We start from the raw sequence: 18,717 nt of genomic DNA on the forward strand, positions 1-18,717 counted from the left end.
CCCACCATTAGGCTGAACCAGCTCTGGTCCTGAGTCCCCCAACAGAATGCCTGGGGCCAGTAACATCCATTGCCCATCCCTGGGGGCACTATTGGCTATTGTTAACATTAAATTCCATAATCCTGGCTGGGGTGAGACCCCATTCCCTTCCCACTCACCAGGACAGGACCAGCAGGCTGGGAACATCACTTTATTTGGATTTGATTCATGGGGTGAGGGTCTTAGAACAAATTGGAGGGCCTTACACAGGCAGCTGGGCCCAGCCAGCTGGGCTTCTGACCCAGGACCTTGTTCTGGCCTGTCCTCCCAAAGCACAGCCTGCACCTTCTCCCACTTCTCCGGAGGAGTCCTTTCACCCCACAGGAGCTGTGGCCATGCCCTACAGCCCTGGGGAAGGAGGAAGGGTCCTACAAGTAGACACTAAGGCACAGCTCGGCCCAGGGGTCATAAGGGCTCTTCTGGAGGTGGTGTCTACTGGGGCTTCTGGCTGGGCGGGGGCTCCACACAACCGCTGACCATCCAGAAGTAGTTCGGGTGCACCTGGCCCTGCACAGCCTCGCTGACCATCAATTCACCATCCACTGCAAACACACCCCTCCCATCCTTGGGCTCCAGGCGGAAGGCGACCACAGGCACGTATACCAAGTAGGGGCATTCATACTCCATATGTCTGCCCTTCTCCATGGCCAGGAAGAGGCGCAGCAGCATAGCCCGAGACACACCTGCCCGCACGTAGAACAGATGCATGACACCGGCGGCACAGCGGCCCATGGGTGCCGCAAACATCTCGCTGCCCAGGTGCGAGTGCAGCAGTGCCAGCACCAGCACAAAGTCCTGGTCGGGCACCACTGTCCAGTGAGAGGGCACTGGCTCCTCCAGTGGCACAAGATGTGCATCTACCGGGCCCTGCTGGACTACAATGGGGGAGGCGGGTGTCTTGGCATCGGTTCTTCCTACAGGGAGGTAGGACAGTCGGCCGTGGTAGGTGCGCAGGGCTGCCAGGCGCAGGAAGGTGCCCAGAGTGAAACGCATCTCCCCCAAGCGCCGATACTTTTCACTTTCTAGGTCCACATCAGCAATGAAGCCCCAGGCCAGGCTGAGCACAGAGAAGAGGCGCAGCCCTGAAGCCGTGTGCAGTGACAGCAGGTTCATGGGCGACAGTAGCCGGCTGCACAGCAGCAGCGTGCAGTTGGTCAGGAGGTCTTCATTAGTAACCTGCTCATAGCTGCAGGGGAAAATGGTCAGATGAAGCAGGGCAGGAGCCCCCCCAGCTATCCCCTCTTCCTCCTCCCGGGGAGTGGGAGCTGGCAAAGCGCCATGTCATCCCTAGGGAGTTGGCAGGAGCAGTAAGTGACAGAAGGAGCAAGTGGCAGCAGCCAGCTGGGGTCACCAGGAGAGGGCCCCAGGACGAAGGGAAAGAGAGAATGGAAGTGACCTTGACCCATGGGAACTTAGACCAAAAAAACCCACAGGAGAGGGGCACAGAGGGGAGGCAGGCCCACTCTGGCCCTGGGCTCTCACCCAGCATAATGGTTCAAGGAAGCTGCCAGCGCGTTGCCAGAGCCTGCTGGGAGGCTGCACAGGGGCTTCCGAATGGCGGCCTCCCAGTCAGGCCGCTCCATGAGCCCGTTCACCACCTGTGTTGGAGCACACGTGGCCTCAGCCCGGGACGCACCGCGCCAAGCCCCAAGCCAAGCCGCGCGGTGCGGACCTCACCTCGTGCATCAGCCCGTCTCCAGACATGACCACCAGAGCGTCCCAGCGGCCCAGCTCCTCCGACCGCACCAGCTCCCGCGCATGGTTCCGCCGCTCTGCAGGAGGACGGGCAGCTGTCAGGACCCGGGGTCCCCTAACAGGGGATGCTCCCGGAACCCCCTCCGAGAAGTACCCACCAGTGAGCATCAGCGTGAAGGAGACTTCAGCCTCAGCCAGAAGGGGCTGCACGTGACTCCGGAAGAGCTGCAGGGCCTTGCCCTTGCCCCCGCGCGGGTTCAGCAGCACCAGCACGCGGCACGGCCGCGGGAGCAGGACCCGGGGGCCGCCCGCTGAAAAAACAGAGCCGAAGAGGCTGCGTCCGCAACCGGCCACTAGGGGGCCACGGGTAACGACAGGAGCGGCCTCCGCGGGGAGCCCTGGGGTGCGGACGCGGGGCCCTTGCCATCTCCTTCCTTGGCTCGGACTCGGCCGGCTTCTGGCCTCGTGAGGGGCAGTGTTTCTCCCGGGCGTCCACAGCCCCCTTCGTCCAGCTGGGCGTTCCATCATTCCTGGCGCGGAAGAGGAATCCCCCTACAGCCCGTCCCGGCAGGGCCCCCACAAACCTGGATCCATAACCCGCGGCTCCTGCTGCCAGGGGGTCCCCGGCGCTGTCGGGGTGCTGCCCGTGGCGGTGGCTCCTGCCTTCAGCTCCTTATCGGTGCTGCCCAGGCGGGCGTCGCAGGGCCGGCTGTGGGGCTCGCCCTCCCCGCCCGGAGCCAGGGCTGTGGGAGCACCGGCGTCATTCCCCGCGGCAGCTGGATCTAAGGGAGAGGAGAAGACGGCGCTGGCGGAGTCCCGGGCCGAGGCTCCCAGAGGTGGGGAGCGCCCGGCTAAATCCCGGGGCCAGGGGCGGGGAGGCACGCGATCCCACATCGCCCGAAGCTCGTGGGGCGGTGACCTAGGTTCCCGGGAGGTCAGAGAGCTGAGGTCTGGTGCCTCCGAGGGCGCCCCCGTCGTGTGAATAGGCCCTCCAACCCCCGAGGCGAAGGGTGCCTGCTCCGCGCCTTTCCTTCCTGGGGCTTGGGGTTCCGGCGCGACGGATGAGTCAGGGCCCCGCGGCTCCCTCCGACGGACTAGCTCCTCACCCCTCGGGGCTGCTGCCAGGGGGAGGGGAGCCCAGCTGCGTAAAAATCCCAGAACTTGAGTGGACATTGCCCGGCAAGAAGTTCTGGGCGAGGATCCCCGCCTCAGCCAGCCGGGATGCTGCGTCCCGTGCCCGGAGCTCCAGAGCGGTGGGAGCCGCGACGCGGGCCTCCCACCGCCCCGCTCCGTTGGGACGCGCGCGGCGCTTGGGGGAGTCGCTCCCGGGTCGCCCGAGTGCCGAGCCCGAGCCGGGCCACCAGCTGCCGCCTGCTCTCGCCCAAGCGACGAGTGGCCCAGTTCCCCGGGGCCCCGTGAGGGCGGGACGCACAGGAGCCACGAGCGGCGCGAAGGGAGGGTGGCCGGCCCTACCCAGTCGGTCCGGTTTGCTGGGGAAGCTCCACTGCCGTTCCCTACAGTGGCCTGGGGCGGAACGCAGCTCGTCCCAAGCTCAGCCCACGTCTGAGGGACTGGAGCGCCCCGCTGGAGCGGACTCCCCCGCCTCGCTCCCTCCGGCCTTAAACTTTTAGCTCAACTTCGCAGCCAGCGCCGCGGCGCGAAGCCTAGGCGCTGGCCTGGCTCCGCCCCGCGCTCCCGGGGGTGGAACCTGAGCGCCGCGCCGCGTCGGCCCCGCCCGCCCCCGGCCTCAGAGCGCCGCCTCCGGCACGGCCCGCGCCCACAGCAGTGCCACGCGCGGGCTCCCGCCCGGATCGCACGACGTGGTTGCGCGCCCCCGCCGCTCGTCCTAGGCATCCTAACCGTCTGTTTGGCGAGAAGGCGGCGCCGCGGCCCTGCAGGCTGAGCTGCGGCGACAGGCAACGAGGCACGGAGTCCGGGCCCGGCCGCCAGTGCAGCGTCTGGGGCGCGCGAAAGTGACCGCGCAGCGCAAGCAGAGGCGCAGGCTCCTCGCGAACTCGTGTGGGAGCGAACGCCGGGCGCTGGCGGTTCCGCTCTCCCTGGGGACCCTTGGCTTCACCTCGCCGCCCCGGGTGCTGCCCGCGCCGGGTTGCAGCGCCCCCTTTGCGCGCCCCGGCCCCAGCCCACCCGGAATTTGAGGCCGGGACGCCACCCGGGGCGCCTTCTTCATGCCGGAGCGTCTCGCCCGCCACCCGCGGGCTTCCCTGTTTCTTCCACCTCCGCTCTCCCGCGGAGGTTATTTTTAACTTCCCTACGCTGCATCTGGGCCACCGAGCACGAGGCCGCCTAGCGCGCTTTCCCGGGCAGAGCAGGCTACCGGCCGGGGGCTCCGGGTCGGAGAGGAGCGGTGACAGTGTAGGTGGGCCTAAGGGCTCCCGTCGGGATTGGAAAGCCAAGCATGGGGGCGTGTCCCCCGCCCCTTCTAGCTCCTCGGGAAGAAGGGGCACCGGAAACGCGCTCAGAAGTTGTCACCTCCTTGGAGGCCAGTGGGGACGCGTTTGTCCGTGTGTTTGTGATACACTCATCGCGGCAAGCCGCAGAACGTGTCCGCGAGCACCTCGAATTAGATCCCTGGGGGGTTATGGCGAGACAGAGGAAGAAGTTGCCAAGGCCCATTGGTGACCTGTCCAAGTAGGATCAGAGTTAGGAGAAACCAAGTCCCTGCGCGAGGCTGCGGGGCTTGCCCGCCCCTGCCGGCCCCACCCGCCCCCACACACCTCTCTCATCGCTTCTTAAAGTCGCGAAGAGGCAGGTCCGGGAGGAGCGCGCAGCCAATTAGCCGGGCAGCGCCCTGAACTCGGGCACGCCTCCTTGGTGTCTTCTCTTCGGGACGACCCAGGCGGCTAGGCCCAGTTTCCCAGCACTTGGGGGCCAGACAGGCGGGACCCGGGATTCCCCGGGCGGGGCGGGGGGCACAGACAGGGATGCGGGGTCCCTGGGGCCGCAGCTGCGCTCGCGTCTCGGCGAGTGCGTCTTCGCCCTGCCGGGACTCCCAGCGGTCCCGGCTGGGTCCGGAGCGTCCCGAGCGCGTTCCGGGAAGGTGACTCAGCGACGCGCTCACGGGTTGAAGAACTCCGAGAAACAGGAACGAGGGGAGGGAGCACGGGCGTCATCCCCGACTCCTGGCGTTGCGGCGCGCGTCCGCTAAGGTCGGGTCCTGCGCCTCCGGGCCTCCCCGCCCCCTCCCCTCAGGAATCCGGCGCAGGCGGGGGAGGAAGCGCCGCAGCCGCAGTGCCGCGGTCATGCGCTGCGGGGACGCGAGCGGCTGCGGGAGGAGGAGGCTCTGCGCGGGAGCCCAGGACCAGATCCGTCCGCCCCTTTCCTTTCCTCTTCCTTTTCCCCTCCTATCCCTCCAACGAGGGTAGGGTCCAGATCTGGACTTTGGTGCGCAGAAGACGCGAGTCGGAGGCTGTGCTCCTCGAAATCTCAGCCTCGGAGGTGACTGGCTGCGGAGACCAGCTGGGGTAGCCTTCCCTTTCTACTACCCGCTCCGGAGAGCATTTCCACCAAGTCTGAAAAGCTCCGTCGTTAGCCAGAGAGTCTGAAGAGGGGAAACTGAGGCACAGGGAAGACCTGTGAGTTCGTAGTGATAAGGCCCACCTGATCCCCCTTTTATTTTTCCTCCTGGAGCCCCAGAAAGGTCGGCTACTGTGGCTCCAGGCCCACTGCCACCAGCCCTGAATCCGCGGAGCGGGCGGGGGCGACACTGACTGGAAACTGAGTTGGCGAAGGCGGGCAGAGCAGTATGCTGAGCTCTTTATCCTGCAGCCTCTGTTCCTCAGCTCCCCTCCCAGCTCTGGAAGCCCCCCCACTCCGCGGGAGGGAGGCGAAGGGCAAAGCCCTCTGGCCCCGGTTCCAGGCCGCACAATGGCTCCTCTGTCCTCCCTGGCGCTTAACCCCTTGCCCCCTCACCTCCAAGGCCCCTGCCCCCCTCATTCTTGTCATTCGCTTCCCCTAACCCAGGCCGCCTTTCTCCAGACCCTTTTCCTCTTCTCCCTTTTTTTTTTTTCTTACTCGCATTCCCTCTGGAATGTCCAGATCTAGCTCCTTTCTCTTCTTTTCTAAAGAACTTGATCCTACCTCCAGAAACGCCTCAGCTGCATCCCCGCTCGGAGAGGCGGGATTGGGCAAAGCCAGATGCCGGTTCTCCTCCCCACAGCTGGGGGCGGGGGGCGCCTTGGATCTCTCAGGTCGCCAGCTTGGCCCGCTGCCCACTGTACTTCACTTCCTCTTTTAAAAAAGAAAAAAGGACAAAGCGTGAGGGGTTGGGGGGAACCGAAACCCTGAGAGGTGAAGAGTCTTGCACAAGCCTCCAGCCAGTTCCTGGCAAAGCAGAGAAGCAAACCCTTGAGCCCTGACCCCAGGCTGGGAAGCCAAGTCCAGCCAGAGCTCCCCTCCGGGCCTCTCGGTTACCCAGGCTGCTTCTCCCTGAAGGGTGGGGATCTGGTGGCCCGGTGGAGTGCTTGCTGCAGAGCTGTGGGGTCTCCCTAAGAAAGAGGAAGCAGCTCCAAGCCCTCCCCAGGCTTCATCCTGAACCTGGAGGATGAGCTTGGAAACAGGTGCGCAGTCACTGTGCCCAGCAAAGCCCAACGTGAGCCTGGCAACAGGGTTGGGCCAGCAGAGAGGTGATCACCAGCCCAGAGCTTGGCTCACAGGTAATCTGTCTCACAGGTGGGAGACTGTTTTTCTATCTTCCCAGCCTCTGCCTTCTGTGGGCAACCTCCCCAGGGAGACACACCTGAGAAACCCCTCTTTTCTTTTCCAGAGAAAGAAAAGCAGGCATTCACCTGGCCCAGCCCCAGCTCTCCAGAAACTGGAATCAAAGCCGCCAGATGGCAAATTACTTGCTTTTATGAGAAGATTCCTGTCATCTCACCCTTCCCTGAAGCTACCCTTCCCTAGCAGATTTCAGCTCCCTAATTGGATGGCCTCAAGGCCTCCCTTGACCTCAACTTCTTTCCTTTTTTTTTTTTGTCATGTAGTGTCTGTTGCCCAGGCTGGAGTGCAGGCGTGAGCCACCACACCTCGATGATTTTTGTATGTTTAATAGAGACGGGGTTTCACCATTTGGCCAAGCTGGTCTCAAACTCCTGACGTCAAGTGATCCACCTGACTCTGACTTCAAAAGTGCTGGGATTACAGGCCTGAGCCCCTGCTCAGCTTTTTCCTTTTTATGGTACTTTACTGTCTTGGGGGTGGGGCGTGGTTATAAGGACCAGGAAGGGAGGTTCCAGCTCACAGAAGCTTAGGGGCCCAGTGTGGTGACTCACGCCTGTAATTCCAGCACTTTGAGAGGCCGAGGCAAGCAGATCATGAGGTCAGGAGATAAACCGTCCTGGCCAACATGGTGAAACCCCATCTCTACTAAAAATACAAAAATTAGCTGGGTGTGGTGGCATGCATCTGTAGTCCCAGCTACTCGGGAGGCTTAGGCAGGAGAATTGCTTGAACCTGGAAGGCAGAGATGACAGTGAGCTGAGATCTCACCACTGCACCCCAGCCTGGAAACAGAGCAAGACCTTCTCCCTGCCAGCCTTTGATCTCAAAAAAAAAGAAAGAAAGAAAGAGCTTAGGGCTGACCGGGTGCAGTTTCTCACATCTGCAATCCCAGCACTCTAGGAGGCCAAGGTGGGTGGATCACAAAGTCAGGAGTTTGAGAACAGCCTTGCCAAGATGGTGAAACCCCGTCTCTACTAAAAATACAAAACTTAGCCGGGTGCAGTGGCACATGCCTGTAATCCCAGCCACTCAGGAGGCTGAGGCAGGAAAACTGCTTGAACCTGGGAGGTGGAGGTTGCTGAAATCGTGCCACTGCACTCTAGCCTGGGTGACAGAGCAAGACTCTGTCTCAAAAAAAACTTAGGGCCACCCCCACATGGCTTTCCATTCTGAGTTTCCTAGATGTTGTTTCCAGGTTGACCATGCCAGGCATTGGGGTGTAGGGGGTGCCACCTGCCACACATGGAGATCCAGGGGATCAGACTGGTCGTGCAGGATTCTTGGCTGCTTGCAGGGAGTGTGTGCTTTGCCCGAGTTTCTATTTCTCCCCAGTGGCTGGACTAATCTAGGTGTGTGGTAGGGTGACCCAGCTCTGTCCCTTGGGTAGTCTCCTTGTCCTCCTCCTTGCTGAGGCTGGGGACCCAGGTCTCCTCTGGCCTCTATCTGCCACATACCTTCACCTCCAGGCTGCTGACGGTTACTGCGATTCAGGGCGATTCGCTTCGGAGCCCTCTCAAGGTGGCGACCTGCACTCATACCCACTCCAGTTGCCTCAGCTGCCTGCCCAGCATCTGCGGGCAACTGTATTAGTTTACTGGTAGCGTAGACAACAGAAATTCCCTCTCACAGTTTTGGAGGCCTGGAAGTCAGAGCAAGGTGTCGAGGGGGTTGGTTCCTTCTGAGGCTGTGACTGTCCCAGGCCTGTGTCCTGGTGGTTTGCCGGCAGCTTTGGTTATTTGTGACTTGACGCCATGCATCGTCCCAGTATCTGCCATCACCTTCAGAGGGCCTTCTCTCGTGAAAGAGCTGAAACTTGTTCCTCAGGGCCCATGGGCCTGTTCTTTTTCTACTACAAGTGACTCAGGGAAATCCAGTAAGTGATTAGGGCTGTAGTGTGAATCCGTGTTTCATGCTTTTCATACTTTTTGATTTTTGAAACACTGTTTCATGTTTTTTTATTTTTGGTTTTTGTTTTGTTTTGTTGCTTTTGTTTTTTGAAACTTCCTCACCCAGGCTGGAGTGCAATGGCACAGTCACAGCTCACTGCAGCCTCAGCCTCCTGGGCTCAGGTGATCCTCCCACCTTCATCCCTGTTAGCAGCTGAGACTACAGGTGCATGCCACTAAGCCTGGCCAGTTTTCTTTTTTTTTATTATTTTTTGTAGAGATGGGGTTTCCCTATGTTGCCCAGGCTGATCTCAAACACCTGGGCTCAAGTAATCGTCCCGCCTCAGCTGCCCAGGGTGCTGGGATGACAGACATGAGCCACTGCACCTGGCCAGCGTTTCATGTTTTGAATGAAAAGATGTAACAATACCAGGTGTCCTGATAAAAGATAGTGTAGTCTCCTGAGTATCGGAGGAAAGGGGTTTCTGGCTGCCAGGCCTCCGGTCCTCCCGGCCTTGCCAAGGTGTGGTCTGCAGGGAGGAGTTGTTTATGCCTGTGCTGGCAGCCAGACTTCCCGTGCTCCTGCTCCCTTGACTTTCAGATGTTATCTTACACCTTGGCTTATGGCATCTTCAGCTTCCTGAGCAGATGGGTTTCTTCCCCAGTCTTTGGAAGAGCAAAGGTGCATGTTGTGTTGGATGGCATATCAGGTTCCTATTGCTACATACATTTAAAACAACTCAGATTTATCACCTTACATTTCTGGAGGTCAAAAGCACTAGGATGGTTACTAATACCATTACTTTTAATGGCAAAAATCACGATTTCCCCAGGCCGGGTGCGGTGGCTCACACCTGTAACCCCAGCACTTTGGGAGGCTGAGGTGGGCGGACCACCTGAGGTCAGGAGTTCAAGACAAGCATGGCCAACATAGTGAAACCCCCTCTCAACTAAAACTACAAAAATTAGAAGGGCATGGTGGTGCACACTTGTAGTCCCAGCTACTTGGGAAGCTAAGGCAGGAGAATCGCTTGAACCTGGGAGGTGGAGGTTGCAGTGAACCAAGATTATGCCACTGCACTCCAGCCTGGGCAGCAGAGTGCAACTGCATCTCAAAAAACCAAAACAAACAAACAAAAAACACAATTCTTAGTTCTAATATAAGATGAACTGCAGGAGGAGGCCGGGCACGGTGGCTCTTGCCTGCAATCCCAGCATTTTGGGAGTCAGGTGAGCAGATCATGAGGTCATGAGTTCAAGACCAGCCTGACCAACATGGTGAAACCCTTTCTCTACTAAAAATACAAAAATTAGCCAGGCGTGGTGGCAGGCACCTGTAATCCCAGCTACTCAGGAGGCTGAGACAAGAGAATCACTTGAACCTGGGAAGCGGAGGTTGCAGTGAGCTGAGATTGTGCCCTCCAGCCTGGGTGACAGCAAGATTCCGTCTCAAAAAAAAAAAAGAAAAAGATGAACTGCAGGGCTGTGTTCCCTTGCCTTTTCTAGCTTCTAGAAGCCATCTGCATCCCTTGGCTCAGGGGCCCTTCCTTTACCTCCAGAGCCGGCAGCATAGCGTCATGCAGGCTATCTCTGTGTGACCTCTGCTTTCATTGACACAACTCCTCCGACTCTGACCTTCCTGCCTCTGTCATGTAAGGACCTGTGATGACACTCACCCCACCCAGAGAACCCAACATAATCCCCCTTCTCAAAACCCTTAACTCAATCCCATCTGCAAAATCCCTCTTGCCATCTAAGGTAACGTGCATTCACAAGTTCCAGTGATTATGACATGGACATGTTAGTGATTTTGCCAACCACAGATGAGTAGGGAAATTTAGTCTGGGAGCAGTGGCTTTTGGGCTCCAAAACCTTCATTTCTGACTCGTACCCTCTCCCCAGCTCTACCCAAATGAACACAAACCAGGAACCTGCCTTCCGTCAAAGAAGCATTTGTGAGGCCGGGCACGGTGGCTCACACCTGTAATCCTAGCACTTTGGGAGGCTGAGGTGGGCGGATCACAAGGTCAAGAGATCAAGACCATCCTGGCCAACATGGTGAAACCCTATCTCTACTAAAAATACAAAAATTAGCTGAGCATGGTGGTGCACACCTGTAGTCCCAGCTACTTGGGAGGCTGAGGCAGGAGAATTGCTGAACCCAAGAGGCAGGGGTTGCAGTGAACTGAGATAGTGCCACTGTACTCCAGCCTGGGTGACAGAGCAAGACTCTGTCTCAAGAAATAATAAAGAAGCATTTGTGGAGTGGGGCTGGGGTAGAGACATGTTTCTGTAGACTCTGTGGTCTTTGGTTTATCCAGCAGAGGCCCCTACAAGGAAAGTTGGTTTCCATTTTTGAAAATTACCCTAACGTGAGAAATTGGCAACTTTGCTAAACATAGTAATTACAGGATCGCAAAACCCCAACTTCGCACCTGAGGAAGGGGGTGGATGTAGACCAGCCCATACATCTGCGACCTAGACCAGGCCAGCCACACTGAGAACCACAGCCAGCAGGAAGAGCCATTCACTGGGAACGGTCCACAGGCCCCCACTGACACTAGCTCCCATGTGAGCCCAATGTGGGCTCCAGTCTGGTCAATATCCAGTCCCACATCCTGGATACTGGTGAGGGGAGAGGCAGGTTCCTTTCTGCTGAGGCTACAGCCAGCACCCCATTCCACCCCACTCCGCTTGTGTTTACCTGCTTGTGTGTCCTGGTTCAGAGACCTCAAGGGAAGAGAAGCCCTACAGCTGTGTGTCACCGCCTCAGGCGGTTCCCAAGAGGAAAGCTGGGAACAAGGAAGCAGGACCCCGAACGTCTGCATGGGGAGCAGGAAGGCAAAGCCACAGTTATGTCTTCGCAGCTGGGCTGGAGCATGAGGCTGAGGGGTGGGGTGTGCGTGGTTTTCCAGGAGCTTTTTGTTTTGCAATGTTTTCGACTTTCACATTTCTCAAAAGCTAAAAAGTGACCTTGGATGGGTCCCAAAGCAAACAGACAGTGGGCTGGACATGGCCTGGGGCCAGGCAGGGCACTTGCACTAATGATCTGGGCTGTTTTCAACCACCTCATCCGCACTGAGGGATGGTGAAGTCCTTTGTCACCCTGGTCACAAGCACAAACTGCCTTTGGAGACTGACTCCCAGTTGAGGTGCCCAGCTCGTCACTCAGGGGTTCACCCCTTTCCTCTTGTTCTTTTTTCTTTTTTTTTTTTTAAGACGAAGTCTCATTCTGTCGCCCAGGCTGGAGTGCAATGGCACGATCTTGGCTCATTGCAGCCTCTGCCTCCCAGGTTCAAGCGATCCTCCTGTCTCAGCCTCTGGAGTAGCTGGGATTGCAGATGGCTGCCACCTCGCCTGGGTAATTTTTGTGTTTTCAGTAGAGACAGGGTTTCACCATCTTGGTCAGGCTGCTCTTGAACTCCTGACCTCGTGATCCACCCACCTCGGCCTCCCAAAGTGCTGGAATTATAGGCAAGAGCCACCGCACCCGGCCTACCCCTTCCCTGTCTTACCTAAACATGCAGCCACTCAGACTTCCTCCATTGCAGCCAATTAGTGGGGGACTTGGGGGCAAAGGAGGGTGTGGACATCCTACTTCAGCAAGCTGGAAAAAGACCTGGAGCCCAGAGCGGGGATTGCCTGCCCCTGTGCTCATTATCCACATGTCGAAAATAGAAATTCCCCTTCCCTGGAGGCTTGAATCCTGAAGGTCAAACCCTTCCATTCTTTCCAGACACAATCCTGGTAATGTAAGTAATGATTAGACAGGATGGGCTGGACAGCTGGGGCTGGGGAGGGGTGCTCGGGACAAGGGACGCCTGATTCCAGGCTGGTGCCCGTAAGCCTTTGTGCAGCTACAGGGGTGATGCTAGGCTGACCCGATAGGAGAGCTGTTTCCAACGAGAGTTCCTTGTTCTCTTTGCTCATTGCCCTAAAGTCCTATCACAGCAACGTGACTGGCATCTTGAGAGTGAATTAAGATGTCATTTTTCCTTCAAGGCACCATGTGATGATCCTAGCGGCCCCTGAAACTCACCATTTTGAAACTGAATGAGTAACCAAGTGGTTGCCTTTAGGTGCTAGAGAGTTTGATTTTTTAAAGTTTCATTTTATTAGATATTTTTTTGAGACAGAGTCTTGCTCTGTCACCCAGGCTGGAGTGCAGTGGTGTGATTTTTGGCTCCCTGCAACCTCCACCTCCTGGATTCAAGCGATTCTCCTGCATCAGCCTCTCAAGTAGCTGATTACAGGCGCCCGGCCAATTTTTGTGTTTTTAGTAGAGACAGGGTTTCACCATGTTGACCAGGTAGATCTCAAACTCTCAACCTCAAGTGATCAGAGAGTTTGATTTTTTTATGGGGTGGGGTACAGAGTCTTGCTCTGTTGCCCAGGCTGGAGTGCAGTGGCATTATCTCAGCTCACTGCAACCTCTGCCTCTCAGGTTCAAGCAATTCTCCTGCCTCAGCCTCCCAAGCAGCTGGGATCACAGGCATGCACCACCATGCCTGGCTAATTTTTTTGTATCTTTATTAGAGACGGGGTTTCACCATATTGGCCAGGCTGGTCTCAAACTCCTGACCTCGTGATCCACCTGCCTCGGCCTCCCAAAGTGCTGGAATTACAGGCGTGAGCCACTGCACCCGGCTGAATTTGATTTTTTTAATGTCTCTGATACCTCCAGGCATGCAGACTAAAACTGAAATTATTTTTAAAAAACAAAATTAAAAGAGCCCAGAAGGTGCTCCTTCCTGAGCAGTGAGGAGCGTACAGACAGCTGGAGGACATACCTTTTCTCTTTTTGCATCCTCCCTAGAACTATAATCAGCAAGGTTCTGCACACAGAAATCCTCGAGAAATGCTCGCAGGCTGACCTCTCCCATCTGAATCCCTCGGCAGATGCAGCAGAGCACTCTGGGGAGGGAGCCAGGTGCACTGCAGCGTTGGAGAGACAGGAAGGGCACCGTCCAACACTCTACCTCCTCCTGGCTGGGCACAGCAGGCTGATGGGTCTCGTGAGGGACAGCTGGTCCTGATGCAGAGTTAAAAAGACACATCAGTCTTCCTGACTCTGCATGGCCTAGAAAATCTATAGCATCAGAACTTGCTGCATTTGCAAACAAGCACAAACCATTTGAGACATTTGCGGTGTGACAAGCATCTGCCACTACTTGACCCTCAGATTGAGAACTTTGAGCTTCTAAAGAGGGAAAATACTCAATCACTACAAAAGATGATAAACACAGGGTCGACTCTGCCTCGACTCAGCTCTTGGCAGGCACGAGTGTCATTCCTAGGGGAATAGGCAAGTGTCGTCGCGCTAGTGGAACTGTCGCCTCATTTTGCAGCCTTTAGTGGTGCAGGAGCCACTCTGCCTGGGAAGGGCTGAGCAGGAGCCAGGAGCCACAGAAAAAGCCGGGACGTTGAAGGGCGGGCTTGTCTCAGAGGCCTCAAGCTTTTTTGTTTTTTTTTTTAAGACAGGGTTGTGCTCTGTCACCCCAGGCTGGAGTGGCACCATCTCAGCTCACTGCAAACTCTGCCTCAGATCTTTTTTTTTTTTCAGATGGCGTCTCACTGCGTCACTCAGGCTGGAGTGAAGTAGCATGATCTCCGCTCACTGCAACCTCCACCTCCCCGGCCCAAGCAATCCTCCCACCTCAGCTTCGTGAGTAGCTGGGACTACAGTCACACACCATAATCCCCAGCTAATTATTATTTTTTTTTTTTGAGACGGAGTTTCGCTCTTGTTACCCAGGCTGGAGTGCAATGGCGCGATCTCGGCTCACCGCAACCTCCGCCTCCTGGGTTCAGGCAATTCTCCTGCCTCAGCCTCCTGAGTAGCTGGGATTATAGGCACGCACCACCATGCCCAGCTAATTTTTTGTATTTTTAGTAGAGACGGGGTTTCACCGTGTTGACCAGGATGGTCTAGATCTCTTGACCTCGTGATCCACCCGCCTCGGCCTCCCAAAGTGCTGGGATTACAGGCTTGAGCCACCGCGCCCGGCCCCTAATTTTTTTTTGTGTATGTATTTTTTCTAGAGACTGGGTCTCTGTTACCCAGACTGGTCTTGAACTCCTGGACTCAAGCAGTCTGCCCACTTGGGCTTCCCAAGGTGCTACAGGCACGAGCCCATGCCTGACCAATTTAGCTGTGTGTGTGTGTGTGTGTGTGTGTGTGTGTGTGTGTTTTCTTTGTGAGATGGAGTTTTGCTCTTGTTGCCCAGGCTGGAGTACAATCTTGGCTCACCACAACCTCTGCCTCCTGGTTTCAAGCGATTCTCCTCCCGAGTAACTGGGATTATAGGCATGCACCACCACGCACAGCTAATTTTGTATTTTCAGTAGAGACAGGGTTTCTCCATGTTGGTCTGGCTGCTCTCGAACCCCCCACCTCAGATGATCTGCCCGCCTCGGCCCTGCAAAGTGCTGGGATTACAGGCATGAGTCACCAGGCCCGGCCCAATTTAGTTTTTAAAAGCGTGCTTGGGCCAGGACACGGTGGCTCACACCTGTAATCCCCGCACTTTGGGAGGCCAAAGTGGGTGGATCACAAGGTCAGGAGATGGAGACCATCCTGGTGAACACAGTGAAACGCCGTCTCTACTAAAAATACAAAAAATTAGCCTGGCATGGTGGCATGCACCTGTAGTCACAGCTACTCAGGAGGCTGAGGCAGGAGAATCGCTTGAACCAGGGAGGCGGAGGTTGCAGTGAGCCATGATCACATCACTGCACGCCAGCCTGGGCCACAGAGCGAGACCTCATCTCAAAAAAAGCATGGTTGGGTGGCTGTGTGGGTGCTGGCTGTTGCAGGAAGGCGTGTGGCAGCAGGCTTCTCCCCTGCCAGGACCCTGAGCGGAACAGCGGGAGCCTAATTCTAGTTCTAAACCAAGAGCCTGCGTGTCATGCATGCTCAAGGAAGGCTGGCATGTCACCCGTGAAAACAGTCTTCACAGATGTGGAAAACTAAGCCAGGTTTACCAACCAGCCCTTGAGAAAAACGTCTTTTAGAACGAGAGACTTAGGATTCCTTTAAAAATTAAACATAGGATTACTATATGATCTAGTAATTGCGCTTCTAGTTCTGCTCTGTACCTAAGAGAAATAAAAACGTGTCCATGCAAAAACTTGTCTAGGAATGTTCTTGGAAGCATTATTCACGATAGTCAAGATGTGGAAACAACCAGCTGTTGATGGATGACTGGATAAACAATGGAGTTGACACGATGGAGTATTATTTGTCCACAGAAAGAATGAGACCCTGACACACGCTACAAGGTGAATGAACCTCGAAAACATTTTGCACAGTGAAAGAGTCCAGATGCAAAAGGTCACCTATTGTATGAGTCAATTATTACGGAATGTCCAGAATAAGCAAATTTATACACAGAAGGCAGGTTGGTGGTTGCCAGAGATGAGGGAGAGGGAGAATGAGGTGGAATTGCTTAATGGGTATGGGATTTCCTTTTGGATAACAAAGATGTTTCAAAACTACATAGAGGCAGTGGTTTCACAACATTGTGAGTTTACTTAATGCTGCTGATTGGGCACTCTAAGATGTTATGTGAGGCCGGGCATGGGGGCTCACGCCTGTAATCCCAACACGCGGGAGGCCAAGGCGAGCGTATCACCTGAGGTTGGGAGTTCAAGATCAGCCTGACCAACATGGAAAAACCCCTCTCTATGAAAATTACAAAATTAGCCGGGCATGGTGGTGCATGCCTGTAATCCCCGCTACTCAGGAGGCCGAGGTAGGAGAATCACTTGAAAACCCAGGAAGCAGAGGTTACAGTGAGCCGAGATGGTGCCATTGCACTCCAGCCTGGGCGACAAGAGCGAAACTTTGTCTCAGAAATAATAGTAGTAAGATGTGGCCGGGCGCGGTGGCTCAAGCCTGTAATCCCAGCACTTTGGGAGGCCGAGGCGGGTGGATCACAAGGTCAAGAGATCAAGACCATCCTGGTCAACATGGTGAAACCCCGTCTCTACTAAAACTACAAAAAATTAGCTGGGCATGGTGGCGCGTGTCTGTAGTCCCAGCTACTCAGGAGGCTGAGGCAGGAGAATTGCCTGAACCCAGGAGGCGGAGGTTGCGGTGAGCCGAGATCGCGCCATTGCACTCCAGCCTGGGTAACATGAGTGAAACTCCATCTCACAAACAAAAAAAAAAAAAAAAAAAAAGATGTTATGTGAATTTCACCACAAATTTATTTGTTTGTTTATTTACTTATTTATTTTTTCTTCAAATACATTTAAGAAATATATTTATTTATTTTTGAGATGGAGTTTCACTCTTGTTGCCCAGGCTGCAGTGCAATGGCACGATCTCAGCTCACCGCAGCCTCCGCCTCCTGGTTCAAGCAATTCTCATGTCTCAACCTCCCAAGTAGCTGAGACTACAGGCATGTACTACCATGCCTAGCTAATTTTGTATTTTTCTTTCTTTTTAATTGCTGGCCCTGCCATCTGAAAGCAAACTATATATATGGACTGTTATGGAAAAAAAAGACATTTGCCAGATTAATTTCATTGCCTTACTAAATAATGCTGAAATAAATATTTAATACATAACATATTTAAAATGCAAATTATAGGCTGGCCGTGATGGCTCAAGCCTGTAATCCCAGCATTTTGGGAGGCCAAGGTGGGAGGATCACCTGAGGTCAGGAGTTCGAGACCACCCTGACCAATATGGTGAAACCCCATCTCTACTAAAAATAGAAAAATTAACTGGGCATGGTAGTGCGTGCCTGTTGTCCCAGCTACTCGGGAGGCTGAGGCAGAAGAATTGTTTGAACCCAGGAGGTGGAGGTTGCAGTGAGCCAAGACCATGTCACTGCACACCAGCCTGGGGGACAGAGCGACACTCCGTCTCAAAAAAATAAAAATAAATAAATACATAAAGTGCAAATTATAAATATACATATTTACTTATACTCATACAAATAATTCTATAGGCCTAAGTGAAAGGAAATATTCCACCTTTGTACCTTTTTTTAATGACAAATTTCTGATAAAATTCCTTGTTAATTAATGAATGACTTCAGTATCAAAATATGCCGGGCCGGGCGCGGTGCCTCACGCCTGTATTCCCAGCACTTTGGGGGGCCAAGGCGGGCAGATCACCTGAGGTTAGGAGTTCAAGACCAGCCTGGCCAACATGGCGAAACGCCATCTCTACTAAAAATACAAAAATTAGCTGGGCGTGGTGGCGGATGCCTGTAATCCCAGCTACTCAGGAGGCTGAGGCAGGAGAATCTCTTGAACCTGGGAGGCGAAGGTTACAATGAGTCAAGATCTCACCACTGCACTCCAGCCCAGATGACAGAGAAAGACTCCATCAAAAAAAAAAAAAAAAAAAAAAAAAAAAAATGCTAATTGCATTAGGTTTCCAGTAGCTCTTGGCACACATTGTATACTAGGACTTGGTGAACTTGAGGACTGAAAGAATTCCTTGGCCTGCTTGTCTGAAAAGTGCAGTGGTTCCTTGCACACCTTTTGTCTTCATTATTTTCAAAATTCCTTTCGGTTGTTTTCTTTAATGGTACTAAATAGAATAATCCTCTTGGTGAGAAGAGATCTGAAACCAGAGGGGAAAACCTGCCCATGACTTCCCGACCCTTTCTGCCACCAGCCCAAGCTGCCTCTGTTCCGTGACTTCCTACCTCTCCGGATGGAGTCGCTAGGTAGGGGATGAAACAGGAGCAGATCCACTTTTTCCTTCCATCTTGGTAGCAAGCCTGGGACCGACTCTGGAATAACTGCTTGAATGAGGACTTCATTACAGCGTGCTGTCTGTAGGGTACGAGCTGCTGCCTCAGGGTTGATATCAGTGCACATGTACAAAACCTGAGGACCTATCCTAGAGGGAGGAATGCAGACACTACACCAGGCCCTCCCCTACTTCCAGGCATATTTCCACGCCTGCCAGCTCAGCAGCTGCTGCTTTGAGCATCCGAAAGGAGGAACATGTCCTCCTCGGGCTCGTCCACATCGCTGAAGGTGCCGTAGCCCACGTGCCTGTGCAATGATGTGGGGAAGCTCGGGGCTGCCATCTTCCTCCACTCTAATTTTGTATTTTTAGTATACACAGGGTTTTTCCATGTCGGCAGGATGGTCTCGAACTCCTGACCTCAGGTGATCCACCCACCTCAGCCTCCCAAAGTGCTGAGATTACAGGCATGAGCCTCTGTGCCTGGCCTATTTATTTATTTTTCTTTTTTTTAAAAAATTACTATTATTATTATTTTCTTTTTTGAGACCAAGTCTCTCTCTGTTGCCCAGGCTGAAGTGCAGTGGCTGCGATCTCGGCTGACTTCAACTTCAAGACATTCTTGAAGTTCAAGAGATTCTCCTG

At 55.0% G+C, this 18,717-nt stretch overlaps 1 protein-coding gene and 1 pseudogene across 1 annotated transcript; both read right to left on the reverse strand.

Annotated features, from left to right (window-relative positions):
* Positions 1-174: 174 nt before the first annotated feature.
* Positions 175-3,163, reverse strand: SPHK1 (sphingosine kinase 1). The gene is made up of 5 exons (XM_032241594.1): positions 2,319-3,163; positions 1,893-2,045; positions 1,717-1,811; positions 1,522-1,637; positions 175-1,225 (listed from the first exon to the last, which is right to left on the reverse strand). Exons 1-5 carry the CDS (start codon positions 2,905-2,907, stop codon positions 472-474), a joined length of 1,707 nt encoding a protein of 568 aa, XP_032097485.1. The 5' UTR covers positions 2,908-3,163; the 3' UTR covers positions 175-471.
* A 14,615-nt stretch (positions 3,164-17,778) lies between these two features.
* On the reverse strand, positions 17,779-18,461 carry LOC116525841 (annotated as a pseudogene).
* Positions 18,462-18,717: the final 256 nt, after the last annotated feature.

The sequence above is a fragment of the Sapajus apella genome, unplaced genomic scaffold (genome assembly GCF_009761245.1).
Source record: "Sapajus apella isolate SASKATOON/1434 unplaced genomic scaffold, GSC_monkey_1.0 scaffold48, whole genome shotgun sequence".
Taxonomy (NCBI): domain Eukaryota; kingdom Metazoa; phylum Chordata; class Mammalia; order Primates; family Cebidae; genus Sapajus; species Sapajus apella.